This window comes from Leucopleurus acutus (genome assembly GCF_964270905.1).
Source record: "Leucopleurus acutus genome assembly, chromosome: 5".
Taxonomy (NCBI): Eukaryota; Metazoa; Chordata; class Mammalia; order Artiodactyla; family Delphinidae; genus Leucopleurus; species Leucopleurus acutus.
The window spans coordinates 14,448,684-14,468,358 of NC_139147.1; the positions used below are offsets into that span (position 1 = coordinate 14,448,684).

General features: G+C 36.9%; 1 protein-coding gene across 1 annotated transcript; it reads left to right on the plus strand.

Annotated features, from left to right (window-relative positions):
- Nucleotides 1-887: 887 nt before the first annotated feature.
- LOC309962499 (uncharacterized protein) lies at nucleotides 888-19,675 on the plus strand (the record flags this gene model as incomplete). Its single annotated transcript, XM_082840384.1, has 3 exons — nucleotides 888-1,370; nucleotides 3,738-3,789; nucleotides 19,146-19,675. 3 exons carry the CDS (start codon nucleotides 888-890, stop codon nucleotides 19,673-19,675), a joined length of 1,065 nt encoding a protein of 354 aa, XP_082696510.1.

Here is a 19,675-nt window from a genome sequence, read left to right on the forward strand (position 1 = left end):
GGAAGCAGCCACATAGCACAGGGAGATCAGCTTGGTGGTTTGTGACCACCTAGAGAGGTGGGATAAGGAAGATGGGAGGGAAACGCAAGAGGAAGGAGATATGGGCATATATGTATACATATAGCTGATTCCCTTTGTTATACAGCAGAAACTAACACACCATTGTAAAGCAATTATACTCCAATAAAGATGTTAAAAAATTATATGGATATTTTATTGAAGCATAGTTAATTCAGAATGTTCTGTTAGTTTTAAGTGTACAGAAAAGTGATTCAGTTGTACGTATATGTATATATATATACAAATGTATATTATTTTTCAGATTCCTCAGGAATTGTATGAATTTATCCAAATAGTAAAAGAGTAAAATGTTCAATTGATAGATTGTTGAGACTACTGAATATAGTTAGTATTTGGAGAAATCCATTATCATACCCTTTTGAAGAAACACTAAACTATTTTGAATAATAACCACTGATGCTCTTAATACCTAATGGAAGTGAAGGAAAATTTGTGTAACTCTACCTGGTAATACCAGAACACACTGCACACATGGATAAGAAGGGGAGTTATCTGAAAATGTTATCACCTATAACTCTGAAGATCAAATCACAGCAAATTCCAAGGAAAAGAAACTGAGTAGTTTCTTTCTTAGTTTATCTGAGTGCTTAAAGCATAATTAAGTATGTGACGATGTGATAAATTAAATTGAAGCAATAACCTAGAGAGGTATGCTTGTCTAAAATGGTGAGCAAGGAGGAGGGAACATCTGTCTGGACAGTGATGCATCCAGGTCTAAGAGTAATATATACTTGAAGTCCAGATCATGACGTTAAAACTCAGAGTCTCCTCAGAGTAACTCAGCTGAACTCAAATTTCTTGTCACCATGTCCTACAACTGCTGCTCTGGAAACTTCTCCCACTCCCTTGGGGACCACCTGAGCTACCCAGGCTCCTCCTGTGGCTCTTCCTACCCCAGCAACCTTGTGTACAGCACTGACTGCTGCTCCCCCAGCACCTGCCAGCCCTCCTGTGTGGTGTTCAGTCCCCGCCTGATGTCCTGCTACAGCCTGAGGACCTCCATGCTCTGCAGACACTTCCAGATAACTTATTATGGGTCTCTGGACTGTGGGTCCATCAGAGGCTGTTCCCTGGGTTATGGATCTAGAAGCTCCTACTCCCTGGATTATGGATCCAGAAGTTCCTCCTCACTGGGCTGTGGATCCAGTGTATTCAGACCCCTATGTTATGGAGTTCATGGTTTCCCTTCCCTGATCTATGGATCCAGGTTTTACTACCCAACATACTTGGCTTCTAGGAGCTTTCAATCTTCTGGTTATAGGGCAACCTATAGATCAGCCTTCTGTAGGTCAACTTTCTGAGTTTCCAGACCTTGTGAGCAAAATGTTTGTCTCTATCTAAAACTGTTATCATAGCCTTTTTCAGAAATGTTAGCTAACTCCTCTCTCCATCAGGCCTTCATCCTTTCTCTAGCATCAAGCACTGGCTGACAGACTAGTTCTTTCAGTGAGATTAATGAATGACCAAAATATTGAGTCCATGTCTGTAATTTTATTGAAACAATTGATTCAGAATTACATAAATATTTTCTTACAAGATACATGGAAATTCAGTTTTGTTTGAGCTAATAAACTCATTCACTCTTGCAACTGATATGTTCTCATTGTTCTTTATTGGTTTTAAGTTTGATTTATAATCTATCTCTGAGGCTACAGGCCTTCAGAGTACTTCTTTCTAGGAATGGGTTTGGATTTCTTCAGGAAATGGTGTCAATCCTGATGCATGGGAAATTTTCTGGGCACTCCATTGCCTAAGGGCTAACAAGTGTGTGTGTCTTCCACCGACAAAACTGGTAGGATTTTTATTATTGAGTATGCCCATAATTAAGTCAATATTCTCATTATGTTTTCAAGAAGGACACCTTGTGCCGACAACCATATATTATTTTGATTTTACATTTTCAAAACAGTATTGAGTTAGAGTTTGTGCAGAAGATGTCACTTCTGGTGATGAAATAGTTATAGTATAACAAATATTTGTATAAATTGGATATATTGGTATGAAAAAGACAAAATATGAAGTACCATGGGTTGAAGGGCATTATGGTTGTCTTTAAATATACAGGAAATGGATTATTAAGTGTGTGTGTGTGCGTGTGAGAGAGAGAGAGATCTATTCAGATCTGAGACAGGATACACTTTGGGTTTCTTTTCATTTGAACAAGTTATTTGTCTCAGCAGCTAAATGTGTGGCCAGAATTCAATTAAAACTTTTTCATAGCATACTTAGTAATAACTCTTCATGAGTGGGAAAATAAATATCAAAGATTACCATTTGCAGGCTTCCCTGGTGGCGCAGTGGTTGAGAGTCTGCCTGCCGATGCAGAGGACACAGGTCCGTGCCCCGGTCCAGGAGGATCCCACATGCCGCGGAGCGGCTGGGCCCGTGAGCCATGGCCGCTGAGCCTGCGCGTCCGGAGCCTGTGCTCCACAACGGGAGAGGCCACAACAGTGAGAGGCTCGCGTACTGCAAAACAAAAACAAAAACAAACAAACAAAAAAGATTACCATTTGCTCCAATCATGTGCTATGAATGTTTATTAATTTGCCTTCCTTCATCCTCAAGCTTTTTCTAAGTGAATTTGAGAAAAGAGGGCCTCTTTTCACTTATACTCAAAGACAATCATGGCTCAGCATAGGGGTGTGGGAACCAGGTCCCCTGTGTACAGAAATCTGCTCAAGAGACAGAAAATAAAGAAATAGAGAAGAGGGACACAAAGGTTCCTGCTGATCCAGGAGTCTCTGGTTCCCAGCATCCTTTAAGCCAGTTTTACTAATCCTTCATGCACTTTGATTATATGGACCAATAAAGTCTCCTTTTGGCTTAAACTAATTAAAATAAAATAAGATTTCTGTTACATACATTTAATGTAATAATTATAATTACATAATTATTATTATAATTAATAATAACGTGTCATCTAGATGCAGAGTTACTCATTGACTTTTGTATAAATAAGCAGTTAAATTTTTTATTAGTAAGATGAAAAGATCCTGTGTGTCTGCATTATTACCATTAGCATTGAGCAAGAATTCTTCTTGAAGTAATGTGGAATGAGTAACATGTGGACTAAAGAAAACACCGGGAAAATGAATTCAAAGGGGTCACACTAGCATGGCCCATGAGAAAGTCCTGGGAACACATTCAGCAAACCTAATGGAAATAGAAGTTTCTAACTTCAAGTAAAGTAAGGCCCCAGGCCCACAAAGGAGTGATGAGTAGAGAGGAAAGTTTAAAACTGAGAACAACCCAAGATGGAAGGAAGGGATACCCAGTGACATAGAGGATCTAGTTCTGGAATGACTTGGAGAATTTCCCATTCTAAAGGAATCTTTGAGGTGAGAGGTCAAAAATAGAAACAAGGAGCCAAAGCGTAGGAGAGGAAATACATACATTAGAATGTCTCAATATTTAAACTTTTCAAAGTATAGTGTGAAGATTGCAGGGATCAGACAAGATGAATACTCTTTGCATCCTTCATTTTCTGCATTGCAATATCTTCTTAGTATCATATCACTGTTAATATCTCGCTATATTTCCCATTTTTCTTGTCTTATCTATCCCTCCCGCCCTCCTCATTCCCATCTCTCTCTCTCTCTCCCAGTGATTTTCCATCACCTATGTACACTCTGTTTTTCTCCACATCCCCCCTCTAGGTACCAGCTAACATTAGGTGGGTGACTGACTTGGATGATGGTGACAGAGAGTGTAAGGGAAGACTGGGATCTATCAGACGTTACAAAAATGCTCAGAGTGACATAGGGCACTTGCCTCTCCAGCTCACTCTGCTCGTTCACAACTACCCCAAGTCTAATGCCCTTTAACATCAGCTCTTTGTTCTGAACTCAGCTCACTAGATATGTTTTGAACTTTAACCTTACCTAGAGTTCTTCTCTGAAAAATGCACAAGGGAACTTAGAAAAAACCAAGACCTTTGTCTTCCAAGAGTTAGTTCACATCTAGTGAGAGAGACAAATTTACTCCCATTATCTTGGTGGGAAGGGTGGGTGTGAAGGGTGAGTGTGAAGAGATCTTTAGGAAGAGCCAACTACATAAGCTATGGCTCAGTTGCTTGAAAGAATATGATGTGGGGTTTAGGGAGAAAAACTGCAAGATCTTTTTCTCATTAAACTGTGAGATGTGGACAATGAGAGGTAAGAAATTACATAATCATTAAAAGTGCGATTGCCTAACCCTACAGGTCCAGGAAAAGAGACAGAAGCAACACTTATGACTGAAAAAACCTGAGCTTTGTGTCTGGGGTGACAAGAAGTCGATGATCAACCTTCAGATTTAATATGCAGGAATGATTTGGGGGCTCATGTTTTTCTCAGGTTGCAAAATCAATGTGATTATTTATGTGAGTGGGGACTCATTCAGTTGCAAATAGCAGTCTAATAAAATGCTAACACACACAGGGCAGAGTTTAGGGATGCAGTCTATAACTTGAGAGACAGTGCACTCCAAGAGAATGTGAGTTACAGTTCAAGTTTAAAATACTTTACCCAGCTACTCAACAGGAAATTATACCTCTCACCATGTCTTACATAGTGCTGCTCTGGGAATTCCCCTAACTGTGCCCTTAGAGATCTTCTGATATCCTAGTGTCCTGCTATGTTTGTTCTCATCCTATCAATTTGGTTTCCAGGAGCATCTCATTCTTATGGGGACACTCACTTCAGGGTTGTGCAAGTGATGGCATCCTTCAGTGTTGCACCTCAGTCTCTCCACTGTCCTCACCCTAGCCCTGGTCCTTGTCTGCATATACCTCTGCTCTCTAATCATGCCCTGTGTTGGCTGTCACATGCATGCCACTTGAGAACTGCTGCATTTTACAGTCCCTGACAAACTCCTGACATGGAGTCTTTGGTCTAAGGACACAACGGTTGCCACCTGGGGGTTGTGGACTCTGTTTCTGCTGCCCAACCTACTTTCCCTTTATTTATTTATTTTTTAAAATTAATTTTTATTGGAGTATAGTTGATTTACAATGTTGTGTTAGTTTCTGCTATACATCAAAGTGAATCAGTTATACATATACATATATCCATCAACAAAGGAATGGATAAAGAAGATGTGATGTATACATACATTGGAATATTACTCAGACATAAAAAAGAACAAAATAATGACATTCTGTACGAACACACTTTCTTCTATAAATTGTTTGTATATTTTACTAAGTAGTCTGTATATATGGATTACTCATCAAACTGCTGCATGATCAAATTTTTCATGCAAAAGCTACACAAGATTCTAATGATGTTAAACCTTTCCTACACAATCAACTGTTGTCAAATATGAACATCCTCTTACTGGACTGTGGTCTTTCTCCTGGATCAACTGTACTTGTTCTAAGATCCCCGTTATAATAGGACAAGTAGCCATGTACTTAGAGAAAAGTAGCCTTTGTCCTTTAACACTTCCATTTGATTAATCCACTAAAAATTATTAAATCTTAGAATGTTTTATATCAAGTCTTATTTTTGCAATGAATTAGATCCTTACAAGCAAGTAGAAAATGACAGAGAAAAATGAGATTTTGGAGATTTATCTCATTGGCACCAAAACTGTCATTAGTGTGTGTGTTCTGGTGTATTCTTTGAATACTCTGGGTTTTAAATAAATATTTCTTTTCCTGTGAAATAAATGCTAAATTTTCAACTTATAAGAATGTGGTTATATATAGGATTTCTATAGGTAGATTAGAGTTCTGAAATCTCTTAATTTGCTATATTTTTTATGATGCCATACAAAGGAAAATAAAGTAAAAAACATGTTTGGAGTTAGGCTCTATTTCTGATTCTTCTGCTAACAAGATTTTGATCTTAGGGATATCCCTGGTGGCCCAGTGGTTAAGAATCTGCTTGCCAATGCCGGTACACGGGTTCGAGCCCTGGTCTGGGAATATCCCACATGCTGTGGAGCAACTAAGCCCATGAGCCACAACTACTGAGCCTGTGTGTCATAATTCCTGAAGCACATGTGCCTAGAGCCTGTGCTCTGCAATGAGAGAAGCCACCACAATGAGAAGCCTGCACACCGCAATGAAAAGTAGACCCCACTTGAAGAGTAGCCTCGGATCTCTGCAGCTAGAGAAAGCCTGCACACAGCAAAGAAGACCCAGTGCAGCCATAAATAAATAAATAAGTACATAAATAAATAAATAAAAGAAATGGAGACATTATATTTTAAAAAAAAGATTTTGATCATACACACATCACTTAACTTCTTTGGGTATCATCTTCCTTATATGTAAAATGAGATGGTCCTTGATGATCTGTGATCCCTAATTGTCCAACATTACTGACATATCCATATTTTATATGATAATAGTAGGTTAATAGTGGCATGTGAGAGGTGAGCTGTTAATGTCCCCCATAATAGTTTAAATTCTTCTATGTTGTCCAGGGAGGGAAAAACAGAAGGAAAATGTTTAAAATGTGATGCAATGTAAAACATAATAGCATTAAGACAGAACATTTCAAAAAAGTAAAATCAAGATCCTCATGCAAATGAAAAACACACATATTAAATATTTTATTTAACTCATTAGTGAATGAGGGGGTCACCATTAAGAAGCCACAACTGGTTCAAAGAGAACTCAAAGAACACACTTATATAGGCTGTCAGAGATGCTGAAATAAATTTACAAAGGCAGATACAAAGTGGTTACTGTACACAGAGGAAAATATCAATGAAACTCCACTAGACAGAAACCATTTTTATTTTAACAGACAAGAATCATTTGCATTATTATCAATTTTCTACAGTGTATAGAATTATACAAGAGATGAAAAACAATGAAAAGGGACAATACCCTGAAACATGAACTAGGTCGGCCACAGGGTAATTCATTCCAATGTCTCTCATTTCAAAGTCTCAGAGTTTTTTTTTTTTGTCTGACAACAGAATGTGAAATCAGTAATGCTCACTGTAAAACATAGTAATAGATGTATTGCAACAGTGTAAACATCATTTTTTTTCTTCATTATAGAAACTAAGGAGAAAAAAGAAATTACACGATATCATAGAAGGATCTAGTCTATTTTATTAGTGTACTCTTTTCTAGTGGTACTGCATCTGCTTGTAATTTGGAGGAAAAGATGATTACATAGGGGTGCAATATTTTGACTTCTTGCCCTATTCCATCCCTCACATCACCTCAATCCTTACACTACTACTGTCAGCTTTACTCATCTTTAAAAACCTCAGATTTAATTAACTTAAATAACATACTTAAATATGGAAGAGCAAAATGGAGGTCCATATTTCTGATTCATTACACTTTTTAATTTTCCTAACATAAAAAAATAAATAAATAAATAAATAAATAAAATAAGACAAAAATATCAACAGAAAAAAAAAAAAAAAAGTTAACCATTAAAGAAACAGTTCTTCATCTGGATTGTGGTCATGGTTACGGGAAATCTAGACATGAAATTTAATTATATAGAACTATACACATACACAAATGAGTGCGTGTTTAAACTGGTAAAACTGAATGAGATCTGTAATCTAGTTAACGGTATCTCAGTGATGTCAATTTCCTGGTTTTGGTACTGTAGTACAGTTGGATAAGATGTCACTTTTGGGGGAAGCAGAGTGAAGTTTAAAGGGATTCTATGAACTATTTTTGCAAATTTCTGCAAGCCTATTTATTTTAAAAAAAAAACTAATTATTTAAAAAAAAGTTTAATGAAAGTTAACTGTATATTGAGAACATAAGTAGGCTATTGATTGACAAAATGTCTTATAAGTTGTATAATGGATGTTTCTGGAAGATTCATATAGGCATACTAAAGTCTGTCAGTTAAAGTGACAGGATGCAGTTATCACTGATGTATGGGAGCTCCTAATCTGCTAAGGGTGAATGTGGGCCATGGGAATAAAGTGAAAGGATTAGACATTGCCCAGAGTTTTTCCTTTCTTCCATGTTCCATTCGTGTCTATTTCAGAATTTGTAAGATTTCCCCATGAATCTCTATTTTGTTTCCTGATGGAATCAGTCAAATCTTTCCACTCCCATCAATCCCAAATGACTGAAGTCCCACTTGCCAATGTTTATTTCTTGGAACACTGTTCTTAAGGGATATTAGTAGATGAGATACAGTGTTTGCATTTACACAATGAATATTGGACTAACCAAGTTAATCAGGTTTGCTTTCTTCCCCTTTCAGAGTTTTTAATTATGCTTAAGCATATTGTGAATTTCCAAATGAAGAAGGGAGAATTAGTGTTTCCTTCCCTCACTTCTCCATGGTGAAATTGGCAGAGACACAGCATGAGTTTTCCTAAGTTTTTTGGTCCAGATAATATTGTAACTTTTAGTAAAAATTAATTTTAATCAAAATCCAAACTCCAGGTAATGAGTTATTTCTCTTATTTCAGGGAATTTCTGAAAAGAGATAATAACTAAATTTGTTTTTGAAATACACACTCCTTTTGGTACTTTACCAGAAAAATAATCCCAGTCACGTAATTGAAGAGGAAGCTGTTATCACACTCATAATCATAAAAAGAAGTGAATAGTGGCTGATTCTGTGTTTTTAACAGCTTACTCTTCCTGCTGGGCAAATGACCACAGAGGTTAATGTCTTGACCATAAAATTGATTCCAGGGGGCTACACTTTCTGTGGATGAATATTGGATATTGCAAGGTGAAATGGTGTCATTGATTGTTCATCTTCTCCAGCTTATAAACCAAATTTGAAAAATGCTTTCGCTTCAACAATTTTAGGGTGATTTTTCACGGTCTATTATTGCACGAGGTAAAGCAAGAAAAACAAATAGTCAAACCACATTTAGCACATCCTCTGGAGCTACAAACTTCATTCTGGGATAGTGATGTGGAAATGTTCTCTTAATCGATTGTCGACATGTGGGGAGGAATGCTTTGTGCAGCAAGTCTGTCTTTATTGAAGTCATAAGATGGAATTCTACCCAGCAAGTTTTTCATTTTCAAATTCTAGACAAGAATGTGGTGCGAATTCTAAAATGGCTTGCCTTTACTTTCCTACCCAACACCTTTTGTCATGTGGTTTAACACTTTGCCTAGGGTATTATCCTCTTTTTCTCCATTTTAATCCTATTTTTAAGTGTTCAAGAGCTTAGTAATAAAACTTCGACTCATCTGTGTCATGCATTTGGTCCTCAGCATTTGTTAGCTTTATATTGTGGCTTAACAAACAGAAGGTAGGCTTGGGTAATGAAATATCTGAAGACAGAGATTTGGTCTCATTTTCTGGCTCTATAAAGTTTTTACTAAAATAATTTCTTACACATTACTTAACATATCAATATGCTTTTTTTCCTGAAAAGTGAAAATAATGCTACTTAATTCATAGAACTATTATGAGGAATATATGTGAGAATTATGTAATGAAGAGTAGGAGTGTTTAGATTTTGAATTTATGGAAGGTATTGTGCCTCAGATGTCTTTGTTCATATGAGCCCATTTCCCTTGATATATGATGTGATTATCATATATTTGGCAATTAGTGTTAACATATTAATCTCCTTTTAGCAAGCAGGAAGAGCATACAATAGGCTTTGGTCTGCATTACTGAGATTTCAAAATGTATGCAAAGGGCGTCTCTATTTCAAGCATGAGCAAAACAACTACTGCTTTTTCAAACATGGAGAAAAATAAATGTGTGTTCCAAAGTTTACTTGTAACTAGTTTAATATATTTTCTTGCCTAAATCTTCACTGATTGCTATGTTGGGTGAGAGCAAAACAGGCAAAAAATATTCAAACCTTCCTTCAAAGGGTCCTTACCAGTTGAGACACTACTTTGGATAAATCTCTATAAATCACTGTAGCATATGATGAGAGACACTGAAGTCAGAAAAACATGACTATGGAAACAAAGTTCCACACATTAGCCCACCAGATTCTATTTTTGGGGGTAATAGTACCAGTCATGTCTCTATCATGATTCTCTTGGGAATGCCAAACAGAAAATTGCTTACTAATGGTCTTGAAATTCAAAACAAATGAATACCATAAGTTATTATCATTGCTTCTTGAACTTTGAAGTCTTTCCAATATGAGTAGAGAATAAAGGCCCATTGCCTTTAACCTGCTGAAACAATGTAGAATTGATACTGTCCAAAGAATTCTTGCCTGTTGTTATGCACACGGTTCCTGAATAGCAAGCCTCTTTGGTAAGTCATAACGTGTTTATTAACAGTGACTCCTTCTTCCCAAAATGCAACTGCAACTAGGATAGCTTATCTGATATTAGGTACAGAGTTGCTAGGGATCAAGCCCATTAATAAGACAAAGGAATCAGTGCTGTCCTGTCTATTAACCAACTGACATCCCAACCTGGGCCTGGGCTCCCTTGTCACCCTCCAGATAATGAGATCACTTGATCCTCAGAATGCCTCAGTCTGGGTCCCCACTTTGGTTTCCCCACCTAGAAAATTTCTGAGTTTTCATGCTTCAGAGTGAGTCCTTAGAATATGTAAGCATTTCGATAATAATTTTTTTTTTTACTTGGACATCAGTTTGTCTGCTTTGAGAGTGAACTTATTTAAACTGGGTTTAAGAAGAAACACTATGTATATTTGAATCCCTTGATTCTAACAGTTATTGGATATTTGTCTTGTACATATTCAATTTCCTTAAATGTAAAATAGAGATGATGATAGTATTTATATCACAAGATTACAATGAGGAGCAAATGATAAGATATGTGAAGCAACTAGAAGGGTTCCTTGAATACAGAAACCACTCTATAAATGTTACCTATTATTAGACTATAAATGTATGTAACTTATGTCCAAAAAAATAAATGTGTATGGCTCCATTGACCTAACTCTCTGGTGAGCCATAAACATCATATCTTTCATTTGGCCCAAAACCAAATATTTATGCTCTCAATTCCTAAACATTTTAAATACACAATAAAGTATACAATAGAATACTTCATTCCATCCCAAAACTCATAAACATGCAAATAAATATGTTTTGATCCATTTTCTTTATATAAGTTTTATATAAAGTTTTTACCTTGGGTGTAAACTAATTTAGCATTTTCTTAATCCTTTATTTATTTATTTATTTATTTAATGTTTCTTTTATACTGTGATTTTCCTGGGCAATCTTATCTCTGTGCCTTTAACTCTTGGTCTTCACTAATGTCTGTCTACCCTCAAGCCACCAAATTCCTATAGTTAGGTTAATCAAGGATCTTTAGGTGTAATGCCCACCCTCATATAATACAGAAATGCGACTATCTGAAACATTGCTTTGAAATTTTTTTATTTGTTCAGCAATTTTCAATGTGCTTGAAGAAAATAATTTGGTATTTGCTTTACTGCTTATAAATACAGCCCCTAAGGGGCCATTCAAAATTTACATGCTATACATTTGATAGTAGATTACTTTTTAAAAGTATTGGGGCTAAAATTTCCATCTTCTTTTCTAATATAATTTAAGTCCACTTATATGAGGCATTCCATATTCATCCAGCTGGTAAAGAGAGCCAAGCAGAATTATTTTTCCATAAAACATTTGATTCTTACAGAGTATCATGATCAGGCAATGATATCATTGTCTTTTATGCACCATTTATATCACACGTATCAGTTGTTACTGAGCATAAGTACATGCTTTATAATATGGGACACCACATTGGGAATGATTGAGCAAAGAATTGCAATAAAATATAATGCTGAAAAGCAGGGAGGAAAGAAAATACCTGTAACTCAGCATCCTGTAAATGACACTTTGATTCACAAGTTAAACCAGCAATGATGACCAATTATTCTGTGCATGCAACAATCATCTCAAGTCCAAGGCAATACTGTAAACTGTCTTTTGGTTATAAAATACAAGTAAGCATATTTATCATGGTGTTAATCTATTTGATTGTAATTAGACAACACACAAAGGAGATGTTCTTATGCAAATTGTAGTGTAGAAAGATACTGAGGTTGGCTGTCAAAAACATCTCACTCACAGGTTGAGAGCACATAAGCCCTCTAGGCCAGCAGGGAACATTCAGACCTTCTCTGACACTGTTAACAAATGAAGTAGATGTAGTGATAACATGTCACAGCTGCTAGGTTGGAAACTTCTCTTCCTTTTCTCTTAGAGAATTCCTGGTCTAGCCAGTCTTTTCCTGTGGCCCGTCTTACCTCAGCCACTTTGTCTACTCACTGACCTCTGTTCTCCCAGTCTCCTCCAAGAAAAGTTTCTCTCTAATGACTCTCAAGAGAGCTGCTAGAAGCCCATCAGCAGCCATAAATGATCTGTTTTTCCAGACACTATGAATTCAATGGCTCCCAGTCTTTAAATTGTCAATCCTCTGATTCCCAAAACCTGAATTATCTTCCCAGGTTCTGCCATGCAAACTACTTTCTTACTAGCGATGTCCTGCCAGCTTAATACAGACCAGCCTAGAAGCCTGGCTTCTGTAAAGCAGCTTAATGCCTCTTCATGCTTCTACATGAAATTCTGTTTTCTATTTTATTCATTTACCACAATCCCAACTTCAGGATGGACTGACCACCAACTACTGACCACCAACTACCAACTACTAGCCAGAAGCCTGGCTTCTGTAAAGCAGCTTAATGCCTCTTCACGCTTCTACATGAAATTCTGTTTTCTATTTTATTCATTTACCACAATCCCCACTTCAGGTTGGACTGACCACCAACTACCCACTACTTCTGTCATCATTACACAATCAGAGTAGTCAAACTTGGGAAACCACCTCAGAGTTTTATATGTTAGATATTAAAAGAAGTTACACATAAAAGAAATCATGAGGTTATTTCATATGTTCTTGTTCTCCTACAATGTGACAGAACTGTTGTTATTGAATAAATTTTCATGGAATTCAAACACATTCATCTTTCCTTGAATTTTTTAAAGAGTTTTTGGCTGACTGGGGTTGCATTTTTTTAACTACTTGGAAAAATTACTACTTGGATAATTTTGGTCATTGATTTTATAAAAAGCAATCTGTAAAACCAGAGCTAAGACAATCCATTTGTATAAGTAGGAAAATATTATAGTCTAAAATGACTTCTAATTAGAGAATTATTATTTCCTATGTAAAACATAAGATTCAAAATAATTCACAACATGTGAAATGCAAAGGGCATAAGATTCTATTTGGCTTTATATAGTAGCTGAGGGATCTTTAAGAAGAACAAAAGTGATTAGGTTTACATGCATGTAACACATTTTAAAGTCACCTATCTTCTCTTAACATACTTCTCATTTTCCAGAATCAGATGAAGGCATATCTCTTTTGGATAGGGCCCTTTCTTGGTCCCCTGCTCATCCTCACCACCCACAACAGTGTTTTGTGCTCTAATGTGTGGTTGCTGAATTCACTTGAAATGACTCTCTATAGCTTTCATATTCCATGTTAGTATATTGAGAAAGTTGGACAAGATGGTTTAGTTTAACAAGGGTTTATTTTTTAGCTTCTACAATGTACTGAGCACTATTGAAACTGTGGTCATTTCCATATTAAATTACAAAACAAAGCAAAACAAAATGATAGATATAGATACACATATAGATATATAATATTTGATAGTGACATGCTTAAAATCTAGGAGGACCATCTAACTTGACCTCCCTCCAACATTGGATACTTTTGACTTCTTTGGTTTATTTATAATGCATTTTCACCTTGATTTTGTTACACTCCCAATTTTCTTTAAATTTTACTGGATATTCTTTCTCAGTTTTTTGTAGGTTCCTCTTACTTTGCCAATTCCTTAAATGTAAGGTTTTCTCAGGGTGCAATCCGAGGCCCCCTTCTCATCTCATTTAACACATGTTGTAGAGCTTTAATAACCATCTTTATGGGAGGCAGTCAAGCACTGTAGTTAAGAATATAGGCTATTAAATCACATTGCCAGGGTCTGAACCTAACCGGGGTCCACTCGTACTCTTATGTGACCCTCCAATCCATTCTTCTCACTGCAGACAGAGTCATCTCTGTAGGAGGCAAATTTCATCTAATTATGTCCATATTTATAACCTATCAGTGGCTTCTCATTGTTACAGATCCCCATTCCCTTGTCCAAGCCAATGTGGACAGATGAGTTTTGGAATCCAGTTTTTTCAGACTTTAGAATGATAATAGAATGCGTAAACTGTATGTAATATAATAACCCAGGTAGTATCTGGGGAAAAAAAAACCTATAATCAAACATATTTGTTTATTTCTGAGGCACAATATATCCACACTAAGGAGAGGAAGAAAAAAGTATATGCACAGTTTCCATTAGTTTGATCATGTCATTCTATCCAGAGAACAGAGAATGCCTTCTTTCATCACCAAATTAGTTCTAAAGAACGTTTTTGATTTTCAAAGTGTTTTGGACTTTTGAAGAATGTCCAGAGCCCCTTGTCATCTGGCTCCTGTCTGTCTCCGGTCCCGCCTGTTATCTTCTCTCTTCCAAGACTCATCACTGATGCTGAGCTTCTTGAAAATAGATCCTCTTACCTGACTGACTTCTTTGCCTTCAGTCTTAAGCTAAGTGGAAGCAATCTAGTATCCTTTGAAGATAAGATTAGGGCATAGAGACACTAGGTATGAACTAATTGGGGGTCAGATCATAAGATGATTTGCATTAAAGACTTAGGAAATTGAATTTGAGTTTGAAAACACCAACACAGACTTTAGGAAAAAAAAAAAAACATTGTGAGAAATGCATAGGAAATAGAGTTGAGATAGGCAAGACCAGAGGCTCTGGAGACCACCTATAATAACAGACAAATAGTTGAGTTATGGCCAGGTAGAAAAACAAAGGATTTTACCATTTTTGGAGATTAAAAAAATAGCAAGGTATGCTTATCCAAGATCAGATATGGGAAGTGAGGAAAAGGGAGGTCATGGATATATCCCAAGAACTGCATAGATGGGTTATTGTAACTATAATAGTGTGCAGAGAATTAGAAGTTGTTCTAATTCAGGAGATGGCTTAGGAGAGCAGTTGAGCCTCTGTGGGGTTTAATGTTTTTGTGAAAAATCCAAAGGTATATGTGGATCAAGCAAAAGTTTGGAGGGAGAGAGACAGGATAAGATAGAAGATAGGTGATGATAATCCCATCAATTCCCTAATTTATCCATTAAGTAAGTATTTGTTGAGAAACAACTATGTAACTTTGATTATTCTTGAGCTGAGTATTCACTGTTGAACAACAAAGAGTATATTTTTTGTCTCTCCCAAGAGATTACAGTCAGAGATGTGCCACTTAAGAAGGGTCATAGACCAGGTGAATCAATGGTGTTATCAAACCTATGATTTAGTTAAGCTAACATCTTTTAATCATGCAGGAGTTCTTAATGAAGGAAGCAATACACTCATTTACTTGACATACATTATTTGTCTCACAGCAGATGGTAACTGACTCCCATGGACTGGTTTGTTTTGGTGGCTCTGCTCTAGCCTAGAAGACAGTCTAAAAAATAAATATGTTATAAAAATAATAAAATTAATTACAGGGATGATAGCTATCATAACAGGAGAACCTAATTTATTCTAGGATATGGTGGTTAAGAAGTAAGGAAAGGCTTAATTATCTTAATTATCCAGATGAAGAAAGAACATTCAGGGCACAAGAAAGAGCATGTCCTTGTGGTAGGAAAAAGCTTGAGCTATGTTAATTATGGAACAGAGGCAGTGTGTTTGGGAGAGAGGGAAAGGGTATGGTGTGAAGATGAGGTTAGAGACATGATCATGCAACCTTACAAACCATGTAGAGTATTTGTGTTTATCATACGTGTATTAGAAAACAATGGGGAAGTTTTAATCAGGACAGTGACAGGACCTGATTTTTGTTTTAAGAAAATTGATCAGGCAGAGATAGAGAGAAAAGATTGGAGAAGACATTTTTTTGAAAATGAAATAGGCAATGTTGAACATTTTCAGTAGTTCCACCAAGAAAGGAGACTACCTTGAACTAGAACAGTGGTTCTTCACCAGAACTGCTTTAGCCCTCAAGCAATTTTTGAAGACATTGTTAATTGGCATAATTTGTGTGTGTGTGTGTTTGTGTTTGTGTGTGTGTGTGTGTGTTTGTGTGTGATGTGCTACTGGCGTTTAGTGGATAGAGCCAGGGACACTGCCAAATATCTTACAATGAACAGGATACTCCCCACAACAAAGTAATACCCAGTTCAAAATGTCAATTATGACAAGGTTGAGAAACCCTAGACTGGAAGGAAGGCAGTAAGAGGACTGGGGAGATTTATGATAAGTTTAGAAAATAGAATGGGTCATATTTAGAATGGATTGCATATATTAAGAGGATTCCAAAGTTTCTGAGTTAAACTACTATGTCTTTCAAAATACTGCTTACTCAGATGAGAAAAAAATATTTTTTTTCTCCCTAGGGAAGAATAAAAGTTCAATTTTATACACATACAATTTTGACAGCCTTATAAAATCTCTAAATGGAAATGGCTAGTAATTGGATATCTGGGTCTAGAATTTTAATAAAAGGAGGTGTGTACTGGAAATATACATTTGAATGACACAATATGGACAGTATTTCAAGTCATGAATGGGAGCCACCTCCCCTACAGAGAAAATAAGTGGTGAGATCAGCAGTAAGCCTCAAAAAACAAGAATCCAACTAATGGTAAATTGAATTTGGTGGAAGTTAGATAGAAAATCAGGAGTGTGATGTCACAGAAGTTCATAGATGAACATATTTCAAGATCAGGGACACAGTTAACTGTGATAAATGTGGTTAAACATTTGCATAGGATCATCCCCCAAATGTCCACATTTAGCAGCATAAAGGTCACTGCTGACCATACCAGTGAAATTTCAGAAGAGTGTTAAACCAGAGAAAAACAACATGGTTATTGAAAAGACAATAAGAATTTAGATAGTTGACAAACTGATCACACAAATCTTTAGAGAATTTTGTCTTTAAAAACAAGAAGAGCTATATAATCACGGAGGAAATGACACTAAGATTTTTGGGTTGAAGATGGTTAGCTATGTCTGTAAGTCTGAGAAAACAGAGCCATTAGAATGGATGGGGATGAAGCTGTTGGACAGAGAAAGGAATGATTGATCAAGGCCACAAAGGTAACTTTGCTTGGTCTGGAGGTGAGGGGCAGAGATCTAGGGTAACCTTAAGCACTAAACTGGTTATGATTAATTTGGGAATTATATTTAATTATGAAAGAGATATTTATACTCAATGTTGTATTAAAGGTAAGTTTTAAAAGACAATTAGTGTGCATGCACTTATTTTAAATGAATGTAAAAATAAAAAGTTAATGATTTGATATATTCCTTCATTTCATAAATAATTTGGAGCACTCACTGTGTGCCAGATGCTTGATCAAAGAAAATTAAACCCTGTTGTTGATCCTGAGGAACTTCTGCGTACTCCACTCTTACAATGTATGTGACTGTCCTGCAAGTTCAAACGACTGAAATCTTACTCAGTCTGCACAATCCATTTCAAAAGACATCTCTTCCAATTCCTCCGTGTGTGTGTGTGTGTGTGTGTGTGTGTGTGTGTGTTTGTTCACCCAAATGGATAGCTAATATGATACTAAGATACTTATTGCAGAAGAGTTTAAACAGTTGAGATGAACACCTGTCAGACATGAGGAATTTGATTTTGGCTTTGAAGGATGAGAAGGATTTGGGGAAGCGAGCAAGACATCTGGTAGAAATTTGCAAGCAAGACAATGGGCAGACTATTCCATTGTGCCAGATAAGCAAATGCTGTAGAAGATTAGAGAAAAGAATCACCAGGAAGCAAATAGAAAACATCAAATTACATAAATAGGTTTTTGCTTTCCAATTTCTAAAAGATGCTTTAAGGCAGAAGTTGAATATTACAATAAGTGAGAAAAAAGACATTTCTAATTCTAAGACTTTTCTATCATTGATTTTTTTATAGTGATAAGGTTAATTTTAACTACTTAATATGAAAGTACATTTTTTGCTGCTTTGTCTTTCGAGAACGATGAACAAAAGAGAAGCTCAGTAAGGAGTGAAATGAATCACTCTCTAAGGTGTCTCATTTCTCACTCCCAGCTGAGTTGGCAAAGGTTAGCACACTATTAAAATTCAAGTTGTTGCAAATGTATTTCATTGGTAGTCAACTCACTCAAGGTATACTAGTTTTCAGCAATTATTCTCAGTGATAGTCTACGTGTTCGCCAAAGAATCTCTGTGTCACGTGGAAAAGGAATTCAATAACTCCATGCAGGATCAAACATGAGTTGCTTAATGATAAGCTAAATGAGAGGACAAATAGAAGAAGAGCTTGAAATAACCATCTCCATGGTAACTTTGAATGCTAAAAAAAATAACCGAAAGCATTAGGAATCTGGTGGCTGTGTTTGGTTTTCCATAAAAGAGGTAAGAATGTATAGGTAGGCACATCTGACAGAATGCAAATGTTATCACATTGAAATGTTTTTCTCACCTCGGTATTCATTGTGCACGTGAGTCTGGAGCTGAAAAGTTAAGCTTCAGCACAGCATTGCTCTTCCTGCTGGCTTTGGAGGTAGTCACACCTGGGCTGTTAAATGGGTGATAATTCCTATCTCATAAGGTGGTTACAAGGATTAAATGATCCCACAATCTGCAATGTTTTACACATAGTAAAGGCTCCATAAAACATATATAAATATCTGAGACGGAGGTACTTATGACTGTTAGGAGTCACAATTTACACACTCAGGCACAAAGTCAGTCAATCTCAGTGAGGAAGCAAGGGCACCATCGTTATGCATCAGGGCCAACGTCTTTGAAGGCAAACCACACCTAATTTCTGAAAAAAAAAAAAAAGAGAGAAGAAAGAGAGAAAGAAGCAGAGTGTCTTCTATAAAGCAGAATAATTGAACAGCAGTTAAGAAAACACAGGAATGTGTTCAGTGATAATTATAGCCTAGGTTAATTGACTGTTTTCATGACAAGACATGCACAAGAACAGGGAGGGTCTGCATCACATCCAGTGTACTGAGGATATATATATATATATATATATATATATATAAACACGGCTGGGAGAAGACAAGGATATCAGAACATCTCACAGTAACTCAGCTGAACTCACATCTCCTGTCAACATGTACTACAACTGCTGCCTTGGAAACTTCTCCTCCCGCTCCCCTGGAGGCTATCTGCGCTACCCAGGCTCCTTCCAGCCCAGCGACCTGGTCTACAGCACTGACCTCTGCTCTCCTAGCACCTGCCTGCTGGGCTCCTCTCTCTACAGTAGGTGTCAGGAGGCCTGTGATGAGCCCACCAGGTGCCAGGTGTACCATGTGATGTCCAGTCCCTGCCAGATATTCTGCTACCATCCAAGGACCTCCACGCCCTGCACTCCTTGCTGGTCAACTCACACTGGATCTCTGAGCTGTGGATCCAGCAGAGGCTACTGCCTGGGCTATGGATCTAGAAGTTGCTACTCAATAGGCTGTGGATCCCGTGGCTTCAGACCCCTGGGTTCTGGAATCTGTGGCTTCCCTTCCCTGAGCCATGGATCCAGATTTTGCCATCCAGCATACATGGCTTCTAGGATCTGCCAAATTTCTTGTTACCAACCAACGTGTCTATCTGACTTCTACTGCTGA